The sequence below is a fragment of the Xenopus laevis genome, chromosome 9_10L (genome assembly GCF_017654675.1).
Source record: "Xenopus laevis strain J_2021 chromosome 9_10L, Xenopus_laevis_v10.1, whole genome shotgun sequence".
Lineage (NCBI taxonomy): Eukaryota > Metazoa > Chordata > Amphibia > Anura > Pipidae > Xenopus > Xenopus laevis.
In genome coordinates this window covers 93,580,380-93,604,417 of record NC_054387.1, presented here as the reverse complement: position 1 = coordinate 93,604,417, position 24,038 = coordinate 93,580,380, and the positions used below count along the sequence as shown (strand labels likewise).

Sequence of the window (24,038 nt, the reverse complement as noted above, 5' to 3'; positions counted from 1 at the left end):
CCATGTTTAAATGCAATTTATGTACAGTATATTTCCTTAAGGGTAGAATTTATATGTCAGATTTATGGGCCAAAATTGTAAAAGTTAATGGGCCTTAATTACCTGGGCTGCTATGGTATACTGTACTACCCTCCATATATATCAGTGGGGTTTTGGAGCATTACTACTACATCTTAACATTCATGGGCCTGTCTGTTCATAAATAGGACCTGAGGCAACTACTTGTCAGCTTGTGGTTCAAATGAAAACTAACAACTCTAAAATTAGAGTTAAGTATAGAGGCAGGATTCTTTTTAACTCTTGTTGTATGTAATTTGTTCTTCTCCACCCCTGTGTACAGTATTGGTGAATATACAGATTCAGTAATCGCTAGAATCCTATTTGCTAAGTTATGTAGTTTATGAATGGTCTTGAGTAAAAATTCTTCTGACTGTGTCCTTTATCATTTTACTTGTTTACAGATAACAGTATTTTATCTACTCACAAATATAATATAACAGTAAATATATTGATAAAATGCATTATTATCAGTACAATATATTTTACATTGCAGAAAAAGTATACGCATGTATAATTCTATATAACATTACTGAATAAGGCTTTGCTATTCTCGCTGTATGATAGATGCAGTAGCTGACCTTCAGCAGGACTGCCCCCCTGCAAATAAATCTTCAGATTGGGCCCAGTGCTCCTAATGAAGACTAACCCACTCCACCTTTGGGCCCACCCACCGCAAATGAGGGAGGTGGGGTGGCGTAGTTTAAATGGCAAAGCTGCTGGAGATGCTAAACGTCTGCTGTCCCGGGATCTTCTGTGGGTAGTAGCAATACTATATTTAACAGCTTTCCAGATAATAGATCCCATATATGTATAGGCTTTTACATTCTTATTCATTTTATATTTGCCTATCACGTAAAAGATAACTTGTCATAGCTACCATCATTTCTAGTTTAAAGAAGCACTGTACACCTATAAATACCTTTGCCCATTATGAGCATAATAAATTGAACTTGTGTTGGAAATCTATTCTGCCTAGTCTTAAAATACATTTGCCATGTACGGCTACCTAAATTAAGAACAAGTGCTAGGCTCCCTGTCACGGCTCAATATTCTTCCAGTAGCAGCCACCTTTGGCCTCCAGAAGAGCTCTCGGCTACTCAAATGCTGCCAGGTCTTAACTTGAGAGGAGCAAAGCAAGTGTTCTGAATGAGCAAAGGAGCACGTTAGTTTCCAAGGTTTTGGATGGAAGGCAACACCAGGTTCTCATGGATTAAACAATAAAGTGTAGTCAGGCAGGCCAGGGTCGGTACAGGCAGAGTTCAAGAATAGTCAGGCAGGCCGGGGTCGGTGCCGGCAGAGTTCAAGAATAGTCAGACAAGCCAGGGTTGGTACAGGTGGAGTTCAAGGATAGTCAGACAGGCTGGGTCAGTACAGGCAGAGTTTGGTCGGGCAGGCAAAGGTCAGGATTGCAGAATACAGAAGAATCAGACAGGCAGGGATCAAAACTGGAATAAGACAGACCAGAATCACACCCAGATACTAACAAGTTAGACCTAACAATGGGCAATCAGTTTGGGCGCAAAGCCCCTTACATATTTGAATTTCGCGTCAAATGAACGTGATGACATCACAAGCCCGAAACGTAAAACCCGGAGAAACCATAGGAGACATAGGAGAAACCAGCACAGAGGCAGGCGTCTCCGCTGGCCCACTAGACCACCAGGGTGAGCCGTTACATTATTTTAAAAAATCCATATGTTGCAAATGGTTTAATATTATTTAACATTCAGGTCAGTATTTGCATCATTTCCGGGCCCATTTATGATTGCCCGAACTTCTGTGCTCAGGCAATCATGAAGGAAAGCCTGCGTGAGTTTTCTAATAATGTGGGATTTCTTGTTGAAAAAAAAGCTTGTCAGTCTTTGCAAGTTTGATAAGCACAAAACTCGGTCAATCATAAATCATAAGCAGCACATGTAAGCATAAAATAGGCATGTAAGTTAATTAGAAGACCTGAGAAATTATAAGTCTTTATATTTTGTATAATACATAAGAGCTAGGAATATCTTGTAAACAATATCCTTATAAATGGTGCTTAGTGATGTCATCAGTTATAATGGCTGCTTAGTGATGTCATTTCTGTCACATGACTCGCTGATACTTCTGTATTATATGAAATAATATACTCCCCTCCATGACCTGTATGAAAGCAACCTTTGGCCTTTTTATATGGTCACTGAACTCCTTGGTGACTTATAATATCCTTTATATTTTACAATAGGGGATACATTATTCACTATATTTACTGTATATATTTCATTGCCTTATTCTGCAGTTATTTACAGAGCTTATCCATCATCCACACCAGTCCCTTCCCCAGTGGAGCTTTCAGTCCCTATCACATTTTTACACACTGGAGCTGATTATCCTTTCTGTATATGTTTGGAGTGTGGGAGGATAACACAGAGGAAACAAAAGCAAAAAGGGGGAGAATATATAAACTCTGTCATAGATTGTTGTCTGGCCAAAATCAAACATAGGACCCCAAGCTGCAAGATATCAATTCTCAGCCACCATTTATTCTCTACCTCCTGCTTCACATTACCTACTCCTTACCACAGAGCAGCAGTGTTATTGTAAACAGCAACCAACATACCACTGAGCAGTCTGGGTATTCAATTATTTTTTAAGAATGTCATTATGTGACTTTTGGATTATCCCACAGCTGCCTCAAGTAAGTTATTTCATTCTGGAAATATGCCAGATATCTGTTCTTATCTTAAGAACAGTATTATACTAGCAGGTATAAATTTGTGGAATTCTTGTATTTCAGGCATGAAAAGGTCTAATAAGCACTAACTAACTTGAATTCACCCGCACACAATATTTGATGCTTTCAGGGAAAAAAGATATGAGATGAGATGTTCCCCCTCCTCACCGTTGTATACTGTAGGTTTACTTTGATAGAGGGATATATTGAAATGTTGAAAATTATACACACCTTCTAAGATACATTTTCAATTTGGTTTCTGGATAATAAGATACATTGATTTCTTGAAAAATAGTTGTCAGTGTGTCATGGGCTTCAGACTGATATCATAAAATTGCCAACCCCCGGAATCAGGGCACTGTGAATGGCAGGGGAACATCAACAGTAATCCTACATGTGTCAATCTGTCAGTATCCAGATTCCATCTTCATGATATTAAATTGTATTTATGTTTAGGGTCAATTAAAGCCCCATAAATGATAGAAATGATTTGCCTTGGCTCTTACCAGTGTCGGAATGGGACACCAGGGGCCCACCCCCAAACCTTTGACCAGGGGCCCACCAATTAATCTTAGACCAGGGGCCCACTCTTCCTACTATTTTTCTTCCTCTCCTCACTCAACTTCTATTCTCCTAGTCTCTTTTCCTTACATACCATACTCTACCTTTCCAACTATTTCGCCTCTTTGTTCTCATAAAAATAGGGAATGGCCATGAAATAGGCCAAATGTTTAGCAGCATGAGGGCCCACTGACACCTGGGCCCACTGGTACTTTTCCTGGTATCCCGTGGGCCAGTCCAACACTGGCTCTTACTGTACCACAGCAGATACATTAGCTAAGGGGTTGGATGGATTTTTAGCAATTGAGAGAATACAGGGTTAGTGAAAATAGTTCTTAGTACAAAGTCGATCCAGGGACTGGTCCAATAACATTAGAGACAAAATGTATAGTTTTTACTTTATTATGAACAGAACAAACCCAGTGCTGCAAACTAAAGAACAAATAGCTAACATTTCACCCCAATCCCCCCATTTTATACAGTTGTGTTTGGTGGTTGTTAAATAACAGTATTTTCCAATATGGAACGTTTAGGCAGTAAGGAGTTAATGCAAAAATATCATTTTAAGAGACATGGTCAGCCATTTTCCTTCTTCCCATCCACCCACATAGAACATTGATTGGTCACATGTGGAGGAAAATTCTACTGTGAAATAAGGTTTTTATGAGGGATTCTCGGAAAAAAAGTCAAAAGACATGAATAATGCAATGCAGACTGGGTGTGAGCTAAAAAAAGTAAAGTCCTGAAAACCCGCTGCCAATAAGAGAGCCTGTGGCTATGCAATGCCTCCTTGTGGAACTTCTATGAACTACACGTGCCTGTCTCACGTATGATTTATAGTACACCCATATATGTCTTGAATACAGTCCAACAGGATACAGATATGTAAGCTGCACTAAAAACCAAAAAATCCTAAACTTTTAACATTTAAACCTGCCATATAAAGGAATATCATTTTCATTTTCATAGAGGCGTGGACTAATAAATCCTCACTCCAGATGCGGAAAACAATCCTGTTTTATGAAAAAAATGTGCTAGGGAGTGTTATGTCTCTCATATTGGGAGGGTGGACATGTTGGGACACAAGCAAGCAACTAAGGCTTAATATTATAACTTGCTATTTTTAATGCTGGTGCGCCTCTACTCATTTTCTAATTTGAATATTATGGGGTGTAACAGGTAGTCTCCATACAGTGAGCACCCAGACTTCTAATAATTATAATAAGGTGTGCCAAACTAACACATTACTAATATATACTCATGTGACTGAGGACCTAACCGTGCTTTATGGAATTTATAAACATTTCAAACATGTCCAATTCATAAGGATAATAAACAGTGCTGGAACAATATTGTAACAGATGCTGTGGCACCAACAAGTGTTACATGGCTTATATAACTCAAATGCTGTCCTACTGTAAGTAAAGGCTCAACAGTGAACTATGGGAAATGTAGTCTTTATGCACATGTACCAGGTGATAATCAAGACCTTGAATTATTACAACTAATAAGATGGAAACGTCTAATAAGGATTACTGCAGTTGCTAGCTACTCAGCTTCATAGTACATGATGGGATATTTTATTTTATTTATTTTTTAAATACATTGTTTGTAAAACAAAGTTTCAGAATAAACATGTCTGCACTCACCTACTTGTAACTCTGCTCTGGTTGTTGTGGGGTGCTATGGGTGCTATAAGCCTCTCACAGCCTGATCCACTGTCCAAGAGTATACATGCAATAGTGTAGAGGCAAGCACATTTACATTTCATTGGGGAATGACATCCCTTCAATTCAGATCATGTATTGTAAGTTATACAGTGCAAACATTATGTGGCCTGCACAAAGTTTAAGGGTGTCCTGTCTCCCTTCTCATGTGCACCCTCAGGTGCATCTATGGTCTTTATAACATTCTTCAGTCCTAAGCAGACAATCAGTTGTAATTTATTATATTAACGAAACCTCAAAGAGAAGATACTCTAAAGAAATTCACTTTGGCAGATGTATAGTTTATTGTGCTGCAGAAATGTTGAGGTGTATAAGTAGGCTACAATATTATAGGAAGAGTGCATGTTTAGAGATATTTATGGGCTGTATAAGTCTTATTTTAAAATGGATAGCATCTTTAAATTAATGTTTATGATTATATAGAGAGTGAAATTCTGAGTCAGTTTTCAATAACCAAAAAGTTGTTTTGTCCCCTCTCTGATGAACACTTCTCCAGAGAAGACATTAATCTCTGTTGCCTACTCCTACCTTCAGCCCTGGGGAAGTTCTATTACATGCTAAAAGTCTACTAACTGGGCCAGGACACATGTTTCATATTATGGCTAAATGTGGAAAAATTTATTTTTGTAGGTTTTCACATGCCAATATTTGTAAAATCTTTTTTTAACCTGGGATAAAGACAAATAAAGATTTCGTACAAGACTTTAGGTAGAAACCAGTTATGGAATACCTACGCCATCTGTGTGACCTTGTAGAAATGTTTTTCTTCTTGCAAATGTGATCACAGTATTTTATGCACTTGACTTGTACTGCTATTTTGGTTTCCTCAACTAAGACATTTAGCATTGTATGTTGTAGAATTACTTTCCTAAAGCATACCTACTAACCTATCTGCTAAAGGATCAACATTCAAAGAGGGGCACAGAAGACAATAAGAATTTTTAACACAACATCCAGTTTTTCATTTGGTGGGGACACAAAAATGACAAAGTTCAGCGTGGGTGCCACATAACTGTAGCTATTAACAAGAACCATTTGGTGGACTTGAACCCACCTACAGGATCTGACAACTTCTGGCCTAACTACCTTAAGCTCCTCTACCAAGAAACCCAACATTGGAAATTTTAACCAGGCTTTTAGGGGGCACTTCTGGTGCACTACTGAGGATGCTCATTCCCTAGAATAGAAATATTTGACTAAATCCTTAAATATGGAACATTAGGCCTTTACTCATTCATTCACACACACACACACACACACACAAACAAACACACACACACATATATAAATAGCAAAGAAAAAAAGATGCACACCAGGATTTGTATACAAAAAGTTAAAATTCCATATTTATTGGTTTACATTAAAAAATCAGCCAACGTTTCGGTCTGCTCGTAAGACCTTATCAAGACCATATAGGAGCAGACCGAAACGTTGGCCGATTTTTTTAATGTAAACCAATAAATATGGAATTGTAACTTTTTGTATACAAATCCTGGTGTGCATCTTTTTTTATTTGCTATTTGGATCATTTTGCCAGTAAAGATAGCACCCAGGTATCGACCCATTAAGATATACATTATGGTGTGCATTAAGGACTTCTGGACTGTATATATATATATATATATATACGTGTAGAAAGCTGACGCACACTGGGATTTATCAAAAATAAAACTTATTTTATTAGATCGACGTTTCGGTCCACACACGGACCTTTTTTCAAGATAAATACAAAGTGCAAGTGTAGACAATTTTATAGACTCATATATATATAGTGAATAAAGTACCCCCTCTTGTAAAATATAAGGATATTATAAGTTACCGAGGAGTTTCATGACCATATAAAAACACGAGGCCGAAGGCCGAGTGTTTTTATACAGGTCATGGAACTCCGAGGTAACTTCTAATATCCTCATATTTTACAACTGGGGGTACTTTATTTATTATAATACACAAATTTCAATGAGTCATGTGACTGAAATGACATCAGAACTCACCGTTTATAACTGATGACATCAGAACTCACCGTTTATAAGGATATAATTTACAAGATATTCATGGCTTTTGTGTATTATATATATATATATATAATACACAAAAGCCATGAATTTCCTGTAAATTATATCCTTATAAACGGTGAGTAGTGATGTCATCAGTTATAAACGGTGAGTAGTGATGTCATTTCTGTCACATGACTTACTAAAATTTGTGTATTATAATAAATAAAGTACCCCCAGTTGTAAAATATGAGGATATTAGAAGTTACCTCGGAGTTCCATGACCTGTATAAAAACACTCGGCCTTCGGCCTCGTGTTTTTATATGGTCATGAAACTCCTCGGTAACTAATAATATCCTTATATTTTACAAGAGGGGGTACTTTATTCACTATATATATATATATATATGAGATAAAAAGTAGACAAGGCTAAAGCTGGCCATACATTTGAGAATTAGATGATCAATTTTAATTCCTGAATATAGTGACCAATTGTTTTTTAATTGTATGTATAATAAGATTATTCATTCTGGTTTGATGTTAACAGGTAAATGATCACACATGTGAGAATTATAAATGGATTGGCCATTTTCTAGACATTTGGTTCAGATGACTCACCATGTCTAACCACTTCATTCCACTTGATCATTATTTACCACTGAAATGAATGATGTGCTCTGCTTGTATGATTGAGGAGTATGATGTCCAAACAAAGTTTATTTCATCTTTATTTCAGAATTTTGGTTGCTTATGTGTTGTCTTAAACTTGAGGCTATTGTCATATTGAATGATTTTCAGCCTGATATATTTTAGCTAATTCCCTTTGAAAACTAACTTTCACTAGAATGGGAAACATCAGCAAAGGCAGGTAGGTGTGAGTAATTTTTGGCTCAGTAGAGCATTTTCATGCCAAAAAATATACTCACACCTGTGCTTCCCAGTGCTTTTTGCACCTGTGTTTCCCGGGGCTTCCAATTCACAGTTTTTATCAGTGTGATATAAAGTTTGAGGCCATACTTTTAAAGTCATGCAGTCCATAATACCATATTCAGTGCTCTCCGTTGTTTTAAGGTCGCTTTATATTAAACCTGTTTTTACAAAATAGCTTTTGAGAAAGTATTTCACTGGTGTTCAGCTGCCAATAATGATATGAAACTATGTGCATATTTAAAGAATTAATCACCTGCAGGCTTAAATTATTTCATGCCATATATGTCAATAGGATATCATGTAAGAATGTTAAACAACCTTGGAATCAGTCCAGTTAGAATGTTCCTTGACGAGAATGGTTCATTCTTAAGTTCAGCTTTCAAGAAAATGACTAAATGCCATAGATCTCAGACTCATACGAATTTGGGCAGTGCTTTTAGTTATCACATCAGGGTCTACCACGTCAAGTGTTAGATTGCCAAGATATATTGCTTTATTTAAATGAGCCCTATCTACTTACTAGGCCATATTATTTAAAATATTACTAATAATAAGTACCTAGCAAGATTATCTAATTCATTTTTTGTTGAAAATGTTTTGGGATTATGTGGATGGTATATGATATCAAGTCATTCTAGAATCTTGCCTCACTTTGTTTAAGACAGTTAGTGGCACATTTACTAAGGGTCGAATATCGAGGGTTAAAGGAGAAGGAAACCTAGTCAGCGCAAACCCCCCCCTCCCGTGTGTTGCCCACCCTCCCTCCTCCCCCCTGGCCTACCTGTCCCGCTGGGCAAATGCCCCTAATTTGTTACTTACCCTTCTGCGCAGGTCCAGTCTACGGAGTTCACAGACGACATCTTCTTCCAAGCGATCTTCTTCCTGCTTTGACCGGCGCATGCGCAGTAGGAGCATTTCGCCGGTACGATCTACTGTGCATGCGCCAAAAGTCACGAACTGAAATTGGAAAACTTTGTGACTTTTGGCGCATGCGCAGTAGATCCGTACCGGCGAAATGCTCCTACTGCTCATGCGCCAAAACCCTTTACTAAGGGTCGAATATCGAGGGTTAAAGGAGAAGGAAACCTAGTCGGAAGAAGAACGCGTGGAAGAAGATGGCGTCTGTGAACTCCGTGGACTGGACCTGCACAGAAGGGTAAGTAACAAGTTAGGGGCATTTGCCCAGCGGGACAGGTAGGCCAGGGGGGAGGAGGGAGGGTGGGCAACACGGGATGGGGGGGAGGGTTTTTGCTCCGACTGGGTTTCCTTCTCCTTTAATTAACCCTCTAATTCGACCCTCAAAGTAAAATCCTTTGACTTCGAATATCGAAGTCGAAGTATTTACCGCAAATACTATGATCGATCGACGGAAAAATGTTAATTCTGTGTTAGATTCCGTTTTCATATCACTGTAGTACAGATGGGAAGATACAAATCATATGTTAGGCATCTGGAAAGATATAACTTTTTTTCCAAACAACGCATAATATAATAGGTCATGCTTAGAAAGGGGAAGTAAATTGAATTCCATCTAGAGTGGATTGTTCAGCTGGAAAATCTGTTTTCTCACAAGAGTTAAGCTTGGTTGACTTTTTTTTAAAAAAAAATATTTACTTTTGGGACCAGATGTTTCTTTAAGCAGTATGTTCATTTGGCAAGGGATATTTTCCCAAGAAAAACACATTGCATCTTTAAATCGGTGGAAACTACTAAAGTCTACTAAAAAATTATTGAATCATTAAATAAATCTAGTAGGATTGTTTATAAATCTATTAGGATTCCTTATATCTGGATTGGGATCAAGTACAAGATTCTGTTTTATTACTACAGAGAGAAAGGAAATATGTTTTAAAAGTTTACATTTATTTGAAAGAAATCTATAGGAGATGGCCTTCCCAAAATTCAAAGCTTTCTAGATAATGACTTTCTGAAAAATGGATCCTATTCTGTATTTGTAAATTTAAAGGACAAGGAAAGGGATACACACTGGGGGTGGAGTGTAATTTTAGACCCTTGGCTAATGCTTCTCCTTGCTTTAAAATGTGCTGGCCTGTACTATTCTTCACAGGAAACCCTTCCAGCAGTTCTGGGCTGTGCACATGCACAATAGAGTAAAACTGAAACTTAACGTTAAACAGCCAAACTCTTGCTCTGTTGCACACATGCACAATCCAGGTTCTTATAAAACATCCTGGGACAGGAACGAAATGGCAGTGCAATTCTTAATAGAGACTTACATCTGAAGATTTGTAAGAGTTTTGCTTCATTGATTGACTAAGAACCCTAATTATCCATGTTTTGACTATGTTCCATAGGACGTAAATAGGATAATTTGCCACAGTACTAATAATATATAGAAATAGATAGCATTTACAAGTTTGCACCCTTAAATGTTGGATAAGCTGCAGAAATATAAGCAGTTTTTTACATTGTCTTCTACTGACTATCTTTAATAGTTTTTTACATTTAAACATTCATGCTTTCTTATGTACCTATATTAATTTGAAATGTTCTATTTCTAATGTTGATGAAATACATAATACATATTCACATACATCTAAATCATACCATGTCTAAAGTAGTGTAAAGAACACAGTCAACTATTCCTTGGATTCTCTTTCAGGTGAAGTAGATGACATTGCCTGTAAGCAAGATGATAAAATTTACATGAACCGAGATGTTTGGAAACCTTCCCCCTGTCAAATTTGTGTGTGCGACAATGGTGCAATCTTATGTGATGACATTCAGTGTCCCGAGATGTTAGACTGTGACAGTCCTGAAGTCCCTCCTGGAGAATGCTGTCCAATCTGCAGAAGTACATCTGGTGGTCGCCCAAATAACCCTGGTAATTACTTGTCACATTAACTCACTGAGGTATTTTTGTCCTGTGTTGTGCATTTAGGTAATTTAAAACATTTCTTGCAATCAAAATAATAATAATAATATTGTTCTTTTATTGTAGTCTATAAAACCAAATTATATTTTTCCTATAGAGGAACATTTATGCAAATTGACCCAATATGTTTTCATTTAGAAAATACTTACTCTCCATTAAATGTAGTAACAATTTTGATAGAGGGATGCCTCAGTTCAGTTGATAATACAAAGTAAAAACATTACAAGCTATAAGGAGTATTTAAAATATCTGTTTCTGTTAAGTGGAAATTCCCCTTCTTTACATTATTTTTCTTATCACCATGCTCAGATGGGGCCACACCCCCCAACTGCTAAACCTGCACTTTCAGGGGTCCACAGATCTTGCTAACATGGGGGGTGTGGAAATTAGAAATATATGTATAGAAAGAGTAAAATACATACTACTGAGTTAGCAATGATTCCATTCTAGATTTGTCTGGAGAAATTCTGTCACTGGTTGTTATGGTACCTTCATTCTAAAGGCTACTGAACCGAACACATCTGCAGTTTAGGGGTTTAGAAAAATGAGTCCTTGCAATACAAATATATGAAATCATCCCAAAAGTTTAAAATGCAATCATTAATATTTTCTTTCTTTCTTTCTTTCTTTCTTTCTTTCTTTCTTTCTTTCTTTCTTTCTTTCTTTCTTTCTTTCTTTCTTTCTTTCTTTCTTTCTTTCTTTCTTTCTTTCCTGTTGCAGGACTAGGGCCCAAGGTGAGTAAATCCCTAATAATAAACAAAAAGTGTTTTTCTTTAGCTTTATAATACAAATATTTAATGATATAGCTATATTTGCATTTTTCCTATACTGCTAACTAGTGATGGGCGAATTTATTCGCCAGGTGCGAATTCGCATCAAATTTGCGCGATTTGCGTCCAATTTGCTCAATTTGGCGAAGTGAAACGGCGCAAATTCGCCCATCACTACTGCTAACCTCCCTGGACAACTAAATAGGAATTTCAATATCTGTGCATACTAGAACTCTTCATTTACTTGGGAAAGCCAATCAGTCAGTAATGGTCTATTTATGGTTTATGTTTCCATTAAACAGAATATTGCCAGATCACTTAATAAGCTAGACATGGGTGAATATGCATACTAGAGATGCTTAAGGGTTTCTTACACTTTAAAATAGGAATTACTACACTGAATGCATCAAAGAATACTATTATGGAAGGAACAAGTACTTAAATGTACCCTATAAAATGAAATGTTCTCTCCAATATATGGTTTGCTTTTTTCTGTTTAATGTTTGCATACATTCATTTGTAAAACAAATGTTTTTAATTAGTAGGCATTTTGTTAAGGTCATTGTTTTTTGTGTTCTTTACAATGGTAATCTGCCCACCTCTTACCATCCTAAACAAAGCCATTGCTTATGCAGCCACCGCTGTAACTAATCCATGGCTGTACAGCCTTTAAAGGGAGCCCCCCATTCTTTTATCTTTCATTGGGTGAATAGGTGGGTGCTATGACTGCTGTAGCTATCTACAGTCATACGGTCAATCTTGTCTGGTATAGGTAGTTGAGCCCTTCCAAAAAGCAGGTTACTTAGGCTAGAAAAGGTTTCCACAATTTATAGATCAAAATTAACTCAGAAATATTTTGCATTGCTAAAAATGCTCCCATGCTCTTGATAGTAGTAGGTATGAGAATGGCACCCAAGCAGGAGAAAGCCAATCTGGTTTTGGGAGAAAGCATTGAAACAATAGTTTATTTGAAAGCAGTTGCATTGTGCAGAGCTGTCTCTGTCTGAAAGCTCAGGATCAGGCACAATGACCTGAAATGTCTGCCTACACCAATATTACTACCTTTAAATACATTGATTGGTTCAGCAATAATATTTCAAATGGTAAAATTAATTATTTTCAATGTACACAATGTAATTTAGCAATATAGACTACACCATAAAAATCATGACAGCTAAAAAACGCAATTTAGTTTGATTCTTTGATTTTGCATTCTTTTTAATGGGATTTTATGTGCTTTATTTGAAACCAGGGCCAGAAAGGGGATCCCGGGGATGTTCCAGCTGTAAGTATTGTGTTTTATGTTTTTGGACTGAAGCAGGGTCATATTCTGTGTCAGCACTTTGATTCAGTGGTTAAACATGTATGGTTATGACAAAATGCCACAATGAAAAAACATGATTGTTTTGAAAACATGTATTAATCCAGCAAAAGGGGCAGAGCACAGTTTGTGCCAAAAATAAAGGCTCCATTCCTTATGCCACAGGATTGGTAAATAAGATCCAGTGTTATTAAAATAAGATTAGGTGCAAAGGGTAGATATTGGTTACATAAATCAGAAGGAAATTGACGTTGGAAAAAAGTGATAAAGAGCATAGAAACTGATTATTTCGCTTATTTTAACCATAGCACTTTAAAAATGTGTTTCTGCTAAAGTTTTAATGCAGATAATCTGCTCTATTTCGTGGCAACTGACAGAACAGCAAATGTAGATTCAACATGAGGTGACCTTAGGAAACATTACATCACATTGTATCACACCTGAGATAAAAGAAAAATATTCAATCAAGTGATTTTGCATCTATATTACTTAGGTCCACATAAAATCCTTTCTATTTGGAATAAAATAAAACTGTAGCTCAACCAAATCAGTTATGTCTGTGACAAATGATGTTGTGCAAGTTAACACATGTTGATTTGGCAATTAAATGTTCCAATGATCATTGTAATACACTACAGAAGCTACAGCAGTGTCATAACTTGTTTTGCTAATGGCAATTATCTGTTTCATTCATTAGGTATCTGGTATTCGTGGCCGTCCAGGTCCTGCGGTGAGTACTGACTGATAAATGATCAACATGATGTTATAAGCAGAGGCAAAAAATCATATATTTTTTTTTGTTTTATGAATCTGCCTCCAAAGTACAGTTTTGTAGTTTGTCTCAACTGTTATACAAATAAAAAATCATATTTTGTTAACAGGGACCCCCAGGATCACAAGGACCAAGAGGAGACAGGGGCCCAAAGGGGAGACCTGTAAGTAAAAGTTGAAGCATAAAGTAGTAGTTTCATTATATATGATTATAAAAGGTATACCACTGCAATAGATCAACTAGAATAACAGAATATTTACTGATTAGTGCTCTGTAGTTAGTGCTTGTTATTAGTTAGCTGTTATTAATTCAATAAAATACCTGCTCAAATATATATATTATTTGTGGGCAGAATTGTGAATCTTTACTACCATAAAGGCTATTAGATGAAAACTAAAGTATACATACATATATAATGTCTTTAAAACTGAAGTATTGATAGGCATAAAATATTGCTCATGGCTGTATGGTTTTTTCATACATTTGGTACAGAATCCATAGACATCCCACTCTATTAGAATTACTGTGGAGCAATTTCAGGCTGTACTATGTTTATCTAGTAAATCACAGTATTAAAAAATTGCAGAATATTAAGGTGTGGCCATTACTATGGCTATTTATGCATATCAGAGATTGCTTGGCTGTAAAAGAATAGATTCAGGTATGGGAGCTGTTATCCAGAATGCTCAGGACCTGTGGTCTTCTGGATAACAGATCTTTCTGTAATTTGTATCTTCATACCTTAAGTCTACTAGAAAGTCCTTTACACATTAAATAAACCCAATAGGCTGGTTATGTAACCAATGAGGATTAATCATATCTTAGTTTGGATCAAGTACAAGGTACTGTTTTATGATTACAGAGAAAAAGGGAATATTTTTTTACAATTTAGATTATTTGGATGAAATGGAGTCTATGGGAAACGGCCATTCCGTAATTTGGAGCTTTTCGGATAATGGGTTTCAGGATAACGGATTATTCAAAGTCAGCAAAACATAGGAAAGTGTCCAGGTTCTGTAGTTCACTCCCCTCTGCCGGTTAAGGGGAGGGAAGTGAACATCAGGATAACAGATCCCATACATGCACAAATAATTGTTGACATTGATAAAATAAAGGCAAATTACATTTGTATTTTCTCCTAATCAACACTGGATGTCAGTGCTGCTTCATAAAATTAAGCTAAGTTTATGAGCTATTGGAAAATCTTCAGATGCAAATAGTTTGGAAAGACTTTGGTGCGGTAGTTGAAACTTGTATTTCCATGTTTATTTCATGCATAGCTACAAAAAACAACATTTTATGTGGCAGATTGCAAAACAGCTGGATTGATTTTTTTTCTTTTTTTTCTCATGAACTATGGGGAAAAGCTAAAGACTGGACCTTTAACTAAGTTGGCTAGAAACATAGAATTTATATGCTTTGTTTCTGCAAGCTCTTCTTTATGTCTTTATTTCGAGGATTCAAAAATCATTGACTTTTTGGTTTGCACTTGACTTAATTTCTCAGATAATATATTCATATTTTTTGTAAAGTAAAACATTTTTGAGTAGAAAGGCAAAAATATTGATAGATATTGTAAGCAACATAATCAATACTATGACTTCAAGCTGTGGTTTGGCCTTCCAGCTGAAGTTTAAGGATTTAGAAAGGGAATAATCACTATATATGCTTCCCTGGATGCTCAGTGCTCCTGCTTTCAGGAGTTTTTCACTGTTGACCATTAATAAAAATATACAGAAATGTACTGTTGGACATAATGATACAAGACTGTAATTTTTACACGGAGAGCTAGATGGAAAATGAATGGCGTTTCCTCTATATTTTAGCTTACATGTGTTGTAACATAGGGCATTTCCTTTGTCCCAGCTGATTAAGTACATAGACCATTAAATCATTTCTAAATAGCTGCCCTTATTCTCTTTGTAAACTGCATTATGGTCAGCTGTGGCAGCAAATTTTGAGTGAGAAATTAAAGCTATTTTCTTAATGTGAAATGTATAATAACATCAAATAAGTCACAACATTCTCAGTTGAAGGCCAGGGATCCAGGGATGTTAAATAAATAGTGGTATTATGAAATGTAATAATTTTTTTTATTATTGGATAGGGTGCACGTGGCCCAGGTGGTATGGATGGAGAACCTGGAATCCCTGGACAGCCCGGAGACCCTGGCCCACCTGGGAATCCATCTTTGCCTGGACAGGTATGTTAAAACAAAATTTGCATACTTCATGGGATAACTGCCACAAGATAAAATATCCATGTATGGGTAACTAAGGGTTGATAGCTTGATAAAAGACCCATGGCGGTCTGAAACGTTGCCAAGTGTATTGGGGTCTGAACCCATTTCTCAATAAAGGCATTTTAAGCAAAGGAATCCATGACTGGTGCTGTCAATATCTGAAAATTGTGAGTGAACGGATACATGGTGGAAACCGTTGTACGTGCATCAGGACCTATGAATTGTGAGGCTAGAGGTGCTGACTAAGAAACCTAATGGGTAACTAAGGGTACAGAGAAAACTAAAAAAGATGCTTGTAAATTCTAGCTTGCTTTTTATTATGTGGGATTTATATTTTGTCGCAATCAGTTGGAAATGCAGACTGTGTTGAAAGTTCGTTGTTTTAGGTTTGTTTATAAAGTATACCCTTTCTCTATACACAGCCATTTTCCGCTCAGATGCAGGGTGGATTTGATGAGAAATCTGGACTTGGATCACAAATGGGATTAATGCCTGGCTCAGTGGTAAGTGTATTTTATACAGGCAATTAAACTTCAGTGCTTGATTATGGTTTTCCAGAGTTCCTGGATGATATTTTGTTCTGCTTTTTTGTTTCATATCTGCTTCTTCATGGGTACATCTCTTTTTATCACTTAACCTGATGTGTGGCTGGTTACTGACTAAGATTGTTTGCAAAATGCCCTAGCATGTGGCTCGTCTGTAGAGTGGGCAAAACATGATGCAACTGTTCTGTCTCCTGTTAAAGACATTTATATTAGACTTTTAATATACTTTTAATTTATATAAAGACATTTAATATGTACAGTAAGTTAATGTCACTGGACATTATTTTGAGAACTTCAGTTATAATTTTTACTTAAATTGTGGGTTTCTCTTAACATTCATTTAACTTGGTGGCTACAAATATATATATATTTTTTTTATTGTAGGGTCAAGTAGGCCCTAGAGGTCCTCAAGGTCTTCCAGGAAATCCAGTAAGTAATTGGTGTAATATGATATAATAAATGCCCACTAGTTTTTTTTTAAAATAATTAAAAACTTTGGTGGGTGGGTGTTGGTAGTTTGGTAGAGTAAGAGTAAAGAGTTTGAGCTTTGTGTCTCAACCAATAAAGAAAATGAAACCACACGGTTCACTTATTTAAAAAGCCATTAACTATCTACCCATTGGTTGAAATTAAGTATATATAATTATTTGATATGTGTTCTGCTATAGCCCGAATAAGGGAAAAATAAATGTAAAATTAATATGGAGGTACCACAGCCCAGTGAGATACATAGTGAAATATATTGTATACAAGAGAATAAGGAACAAATAGATATATGTTACATTCGTCTTTATTATTATGGTGTACTGGATAAACAAATGTTACATTTATGGAAATGTAATTTGGTCAGAGAAATGTGTATATACATATTTTGTTTTGCTTGTAATGATAAAACAAAATAAAATAAAGAATTATAACAAAAACAAAAGAAAATTAAAAGCAATTCCATTCAGTATGTAGACCATGAGTAGTGCAATCATATAGTCCATCTAATTAGGTGGAAGGGGGGCACATCATGGGGCAGATTTACATAGGGTCGAATATCGAGGGTTAATTAACCCTCGGTATTCGACTGCCGAATGTAAATCCTTCGACTTCAATATCGAAGTCAAAGGATTTACTGCAATTCCTACGATCGAAGGAAAAGTCGTTCAATCGACCGATTTTAATCCATCGATCGAAGGATTTTCCTTCGATCAGAAAATTGTTAGGAAGCCTATAGGGACCTTCCCCATAGGCTAACATTGGCCTCGGTAGGTTTTATTTGCCGAAGTAGGGGGTTCGAAGTATTTTTTTAAAGAGACAGTACTTTGACTATCGAATGGTCGAATAGTCGAACGATTTTTACTTTGAATCATTCGTTTCGAAGTCGAAGCCGTAGTCGAAGGTCGAGGTCGAAGTAACCATATTCGACCATTTGAAATTCTAAGTATTTTTTCTTCTATTCCTTCACTCGAGCTAAGTTAATGGGCCCCCATGTGTATAACTGGTTAGTTTGAAAACATGGGCATTGGAGAGAAACTCACAATCCTCTTACAGTTAGTTATGCTAATCGTTAATCCTCAAACAGCATAGTAATGACACAGTACAGGGTAACTGGAGGCCTGCAGGCTGAATGTGGCCTTCCGAATGTTTTTTTTTTTACCCTAACAAAATATAACATTGTTTTTAAATAAGGCAGTTAACATATGAATATATAAATATTTATACAAAATTGTAGGCATATATATTACATTGAATTTTTGTTAATATACCTGTGGCTGAAAAAGTATGGTAGATGACATCATCAGATGATGTCCTTATCAAAAGGGACAACACAAGGAGAGGGAAAACATCAGTTTCAGGTTACTTTATTGTTTTAATTGAGATGTCTTATATTCTAGGGTGGCATGGGTCCTCCCGGTCCTAATGGAGAAGCAGGTGAACCAGGAGCTATGGTAAGTTACAGTGGTGTATATTACCCCTTTAATCTAGCCAGAAGCGTATATGCTTCCTATGGCCAAAGAACACTAATTGAGCTTCAATTAAATGTTTTTTGTTAAAATACCAAAATAAATAGATTTAATGTTGTGACACTATTTTATCTCAATTTAAATGTCACAATGAAATTAATTTAGTTACAGTTATGTAAGAGAAAATCACTAAACTAAACTATACTAAATCACTTTTATTAATTTGATTAATTCTCTATCTTTTACTTGCTTTAGATTACATTTAGAATTTGTTGTGGAAACATTCTACATAAACACATTGCATCTTGCCTTATTTAAAGGAGAACTGGGCGGGTGGGTTGAAAATGTGAAGTGCCTGGTTTGGTGTTGCTGTTAGCAAAAAATTGCACTGGCCTGGGTAGTTCTGTAGGGGCGCATCCGCCACAATCTTCTTCCTTTTTGTCTTCTTTTCTCTGGCCTGGGCAGGCAAATGCACAGTAGAGTGAAAAAGCTGGCATTTTGTATCTAAGTTCAGCTTTCACTCTATTGTTCATATGCTTGGCTAGATTGGACAGAATAAGCAAAAGAAGAAAACCCCTGGGCCCATTGCAGTTTTTAGTTAACAGGATAACCAGCCTGGGGTATCAGGTAAGCCATTATAATCACTAACATTTTGGCATCCCCCAGTGAATATACCTGTAATACTCCTGTAATGTAAAAATGGGAAAACATGAATTTGTGCTCTGTGTGCTCAAGCAAGTGTTTTTGTTTGTTTAGGGGCCAGTCGGTTCTCGTGGTCCTGAGGGTCCTCCAGGAAAACCGGGTGAAGATGTAAGATTCAGTTCTAATATTTCTTTATATCATCATAATTGATCATTTCATTTCTTTAACTTTTACTGTGAAAAATCACATTCCTTATAATGAAACCCTTTTTCCTCTAACTTAATGGGAGGCCTTTGCATCTTCTGGAAGGACCTGCTAGAGAATAAAGAATCAGAGTGTGTATTTTTATGTATGAACTCCTAATATATTTATATTTAGCTAGAATATTTTAAACAATTCCAACTTGACCAGCCTTTCTTCATAACTGAGATCCTACATAGCCTTTCTCAGATGTGTGGTTCTTCTCTGAACTCTTGCAATACTATCTTTCTGAGCACTGCAGACCAAAACTACACAACATATTGTAGATGAGGCCTTGCCAGTGGTTTGTAAAGAGGAAGCATAAACTTTTCCTCCTGTAAATCTATGCCCCTTTCAATAAAATGCAATAACTTGCTGACCCTTCCTTCTGCTGAATGAATTGCATGCTACAGTCACAAGAACCTCCTGGTCCTTTTCCATCAAGGATTTACCTAACATAGTACAATAGAAAAATAGTAGGTGGTAGTGATATATCATATTCCACCTCTTTGTCCCAAAGAATCCTGTGTAACTGCTAGTTGATCTAGGGCATAAGGGTATAACAGGGCCTGCATATTTTTAAATCATAAGTTTATAACCTTACATTTATCAACACCGAATCTTATCTGCAAAGATATTCAGTTTCTCCACCTCCAAGGATGACACATACTGGATAGATTTAAGTGTTCACTAAGAACCTCTGTAAACCATCCTAGTTTTCTCTCCATGTACAAACAGCTGTACCAAAACCAAGACCTTAGTTTAAAAAGTAAATGTTTATGCAGCACTGTAGAAAAAGCTTTGAAAAATCCAAAAATATCCTACTTACTACATGACTGCTAGCACTGCTGTACTACATATCTCATCACATAAATATTTATTTTGAGCCATGGGAGTAGTTTGGCTCTCTGTTCCATAAATAACACATCAGCATCTCACTCTTTCATGGACTGCAATTTTCAGGATTTGAAAATTTGATTGTATGAGGGCAGTCCAGCATGTTTATAAGGGTGGGGTAAGTTCAAATCTGTATAAGCCTCTAAGCACTGGTATTTTATTTAAAATGACATACAGTTTCTTTGCAGGGATATTGGAGGCAGGTCTTGAACAGTGATGGGCGAATCAGTGGCGTTTTGGTTCAGCCAAAATTTTGTGAATTTACCGAAAAATCTGCAAATTTATCGAAAAATTCATAAAATGCATTCAATGCAGTCAATGGACGTCAAAATAATTTTGACGAGTGTCAATTTTGTTGCGAGCGACAATTTGTATACGAGCAACTATTTTGTCTAAATGCATTAAAATCAATGGGCATCCAAATAATCTTGACATGATGCGACAATTTTATGCACGCTATTATGCAACTATTCTGATTTTGATTTTTCACAGCAAATTTTCGCTGCAGTTTCGCTAATGTATTCACTGGAAGCCAAACGCAGAAATTCACAGCGAATTTGTGTCTGGTCGAATTTATTTGCCCATCACTAGTCATGAATAAGTATTATCTAAGATTCTATTAAAAATATCAAATTGGATGATGTTTTATTTAGATAGGTAAAAAAAGATTGACTGCAATGCAAAATCTAGAAAACCCCACACAATTTTTTAAATATAAAGATTCTAGTTCAATATATGTTATGATTCCAGTTCCACTTTATTTTTGTAAACCATTTTATTTTTAAATAATGCTTAACAGTTTGCAAACAATGTGCTAATTTATCTTATTAGGGTGAAGCTGGAAGGCCAGGACAATCCGGTGAAACAGGATTCCCAGGATCTGCGGTATGAACACCAGTAAAACACTGTTCATGTGCCAATTTCATGTTTCTTCAGAAAAAGACAGATACTGACCAGAGTTATTATATTCACTGTACATGTAGATCACTGTTGTCTATGAATGATATGTTATACTTTGGTACTTGTCTTGTTACTGTATATTGAAAAATACATTTAAACTGTGAAATATTAAAAGATCAATGCACAGAGTTTGCAGAGTCATTATATTATAACAAATATCTTGAAAATTGTTGTTTTTTAATTTTAAAAAGGGTAGTTAAATATTTTTTGTTCCTGTTTAGGGAGCTAGAGGTTTTCCTGGTGCCCCTGGACTTCCAGGTCTTAAAGGACACAGAGTAAGTAAACATTTTTGTTTTACACGTTTGATTGAAAACTAGAATCATCTGGATTCTTTGGCATATTATCTGTAAAACCTTGATAAAGGCTCCTGCTTACCATTCTTAATGGCACATTGGTTGTTTTCTCTTCTGGCATATTCCAGGCAGTGGAAAGCACCATAAATCACTCCTGCCACCTCCTGTTGTTGGCAAATTTACACTAGAGCATCCCTAGTGCTAGAAAATGGCATTTGGCAGGGAAGAAAATGTCCTACATGCCTTCAGCTTTGTCTAAACAGTGCCTGCTTTTTTGGGGGAAAATACCTATATCAATTATTATGTATTGTATTTCCAGCAGGGTGGTAAACAGTTTATATCAATGCCATTCACTAGAGGGATGGATGAGACATCAGAAGATATTTTCTGAAAATAAGGTTTCATTTTATAGTCTTATAATAGAGAACAATTGTTATAATGTATCTTATATTTTAACCCTGGACTGAGGAGACCTGTAGAAACAGAACTTTCTTGACTGCATGTACATAAGGCAACATTTCATGGGGTATGGGACAGATGGAGTTATATTGTAGAGGTTTTTATTGAATAATATTTTTCCTTATTCTTTTTTAAGGGTCATAAAGGTTTGTTTGGGCCCAAAGGAGAACTTGGCGCAGCTGGATCCAAGGTACCCTTACAAAATGTTACAAATATACCATACAATTGTTATTTATTAAATATTTATGTTTGTTTTGTAGCTTAGCTCTAAGAGACAAAAAGATTTCAGTGTATTTTGTAAAAACATAGGTCACAAGGGTGTCCTGGAATCACTAAAGAAAGCACTAAAGAAATATATATCTATTATTCATATTGTATTCACTTTTGACTATTTATAGCACCTCAGGATGCAAACCTTTAATTAATTTCACTTCAAATGTAATACTTTTCATATTGTGGTTGTAGGGTTAAAGGGGATCTATAGAGCACAATAAGTGGCTTTGTAATAACCTTTTGTTATTTATTCTGAAACAGTTTTAAAATACAAAAGCTCAGTCTCTGCTTTAGAACAAGAACACTGCTCCAGTCCCGTTAACTAAACCAAGTGGCAGCCAATAGGAAATAAAAAGAGAATTTGTTATAAATGTCTGCTCTTTTCCAAGTGCTCAGTAGACGGGAGTGCCTCCAAGGCAGATTGTCTTGTTCACTTTCCAATTGTTCATCTACCAGCCAATGCGTCTTTATGCCTGTTAATATATGTTTGTTTAAAATACAGACCTGTTATTTCATCTTTTTTTTTATTTATACTGAATATGTGTCTAATTTCTGCATTTTTAGGGTGAATCTGGCCCTACAGGACCAATGGGATTAAATGGCCCTGCTGTAAGTAGTCTTATTTGATGTGCTATTTTGCTTTTAATAATACTGACTATATGTATATATATATATATATATATATATATATATATATATATATATATATACTGTAATATATATAGGCCAAGGGGGAGCACTCTACACTTGATATATTACATATACATATATATATATATATATATATATGTATTTAAATTGGTGGTTTCCCATAACATCACATGATCTGTTCATATCTGTGTTTGTAATTTAAGTATAGTATGTATTGGTCTTGTTTAGACAACCTAATAGAACAGAGGGATGTTTTAGTAGCTCTGCCTGAAAGCTGAGAAGAACATCAGTAAATGGCATAGTTAATGGAGTACTTGGGGGTTACTGGTACACAGTAGAACAAAACAAATGTGTCTGAAATTAGATCATTTATATATAAACACAGTATAGGTAATTTATATTGTGGGTGCCAGGATTCAAAGTACAGAAATGGGTGTAATTCACTATTGTGCTGCATTGTTGAGACCTGAGGCCACCAGAAGGCATGTAGTCTTTCCTCCTCCCTTCACCCAAATTGTGTGTCATTTAGATGTGTAAGGAAAGAAGTGGTGACATACACAGGCTACAATTGAGCTCTTTACTTACTGCCTGCCCTATGATTGTCTATTCCACATAAAATCATCAGTGACTAATTTCAGATATTATATTCAGATATTATATTATATCACAATATTAAAAATGATATATAAATAGAGAGAGGGAGAGAAATGCTGTTTCCCTATTTACAACAACTAACATCAACAAGGTGCATCAGTATTATTTGTACAATATATCAAGTGTATCTACAGATGCCTGATCTCCTGAAAACTTGGCTTGGACCTAAAAAAAAATTATTCTTGTTAAAATTACAATTATGCTACATTAAATAAAGCTTTGAACAAGAGTTTGTGTTTTAAATAGCTATTTTTATTTCAAACGGCTTAATGTTTAACCTTACTTTTTAATTTACAGGGACCTAGAGGAATGCCTGGAGAAAGAGGAAGGATCGGATCTCAGGGAACACCTGTAAGTTAAATCATGTTTTTTTAAAAAAATATTGGGCAATGTAAAAAAAAGAGTCTTTTACGCTTTCTCACATCTAGTAACCCATAGATGATTCAGATGTTTGTTTTCAAATAGCTAATCAGTGAATTCTATGTACT

The 24,038-nt window shown here is 35.9% G+C and overlaps 1 protein-coding gene across 1 annotated transcript in view; it reads left to right on the top strand.

The window, feature by feature from the left end:
* Positions 1 to 24,038, top strand: part of col5a2.L (collagen, type V, alpha 2 L homeolog) — a 99,106-nt gene that overhangs the window by 39,198 nt on the left and 35,870 nt on the right. Inside the window, exons 2-16 of the mRNA XM_018236217.2 lie at positions 10,607 to 10,828; positions 11,600 to 11,613; positions 12,902 to 12,934; positions 13,668 to 13,700; positions 13,852 to 13,905; positions 15,850 to 15,945; positions 16,407 to 16,487; positions 16,914 to 16,958; positions 18,413 to 18,466; positions 19,238 to 19,291; positions 21,092 to 21,145; positions 21,442 to 21,495; positions 22,109 to 22,162; positions 22,810 to 22,854; positions 23,848 to 23,901. Coding sequence (XP_018091706.1) covers positions 10,607 to 10,828; positions 11,600 to 11,613; positions 12,902 to 12,934; positions 13,668 to 13,700; positions 13,852 to 13,905; positions 15,850 to 15,945; positions 16,407 to 16,487; positions 16,914 to 16,958; positions 18,413 to 18,466; positions 19,238 to 19,291; positions 21,092 to 21,145; positions 21,442 to 21,495; positions 22,109 to 22,162; positions 22,810 to 22,854; positions 23,848 to 23,901 — 947 coding nt within the window. The remainder of the gene's footprint in view (positions 1 to 10,606; positions 10,829 to 11,599; positions 11,614 to 12,901; positions 12,935 to 13,667; positions 13,701 to 13,851; positions 13,906 to 15,849; positions 15,946 to 16,406; positions 16,488 to 16,913; positions 16,959 to 18,412; positions 18,467 to 19,237; positions 19,292 to 21,091; positions 21,146 to 21,441; positions 21,496 to 22,108; positions 22,163 to 22,809; positions 22,855 to 23,847; positions 23,902 to 24,038) is intronic.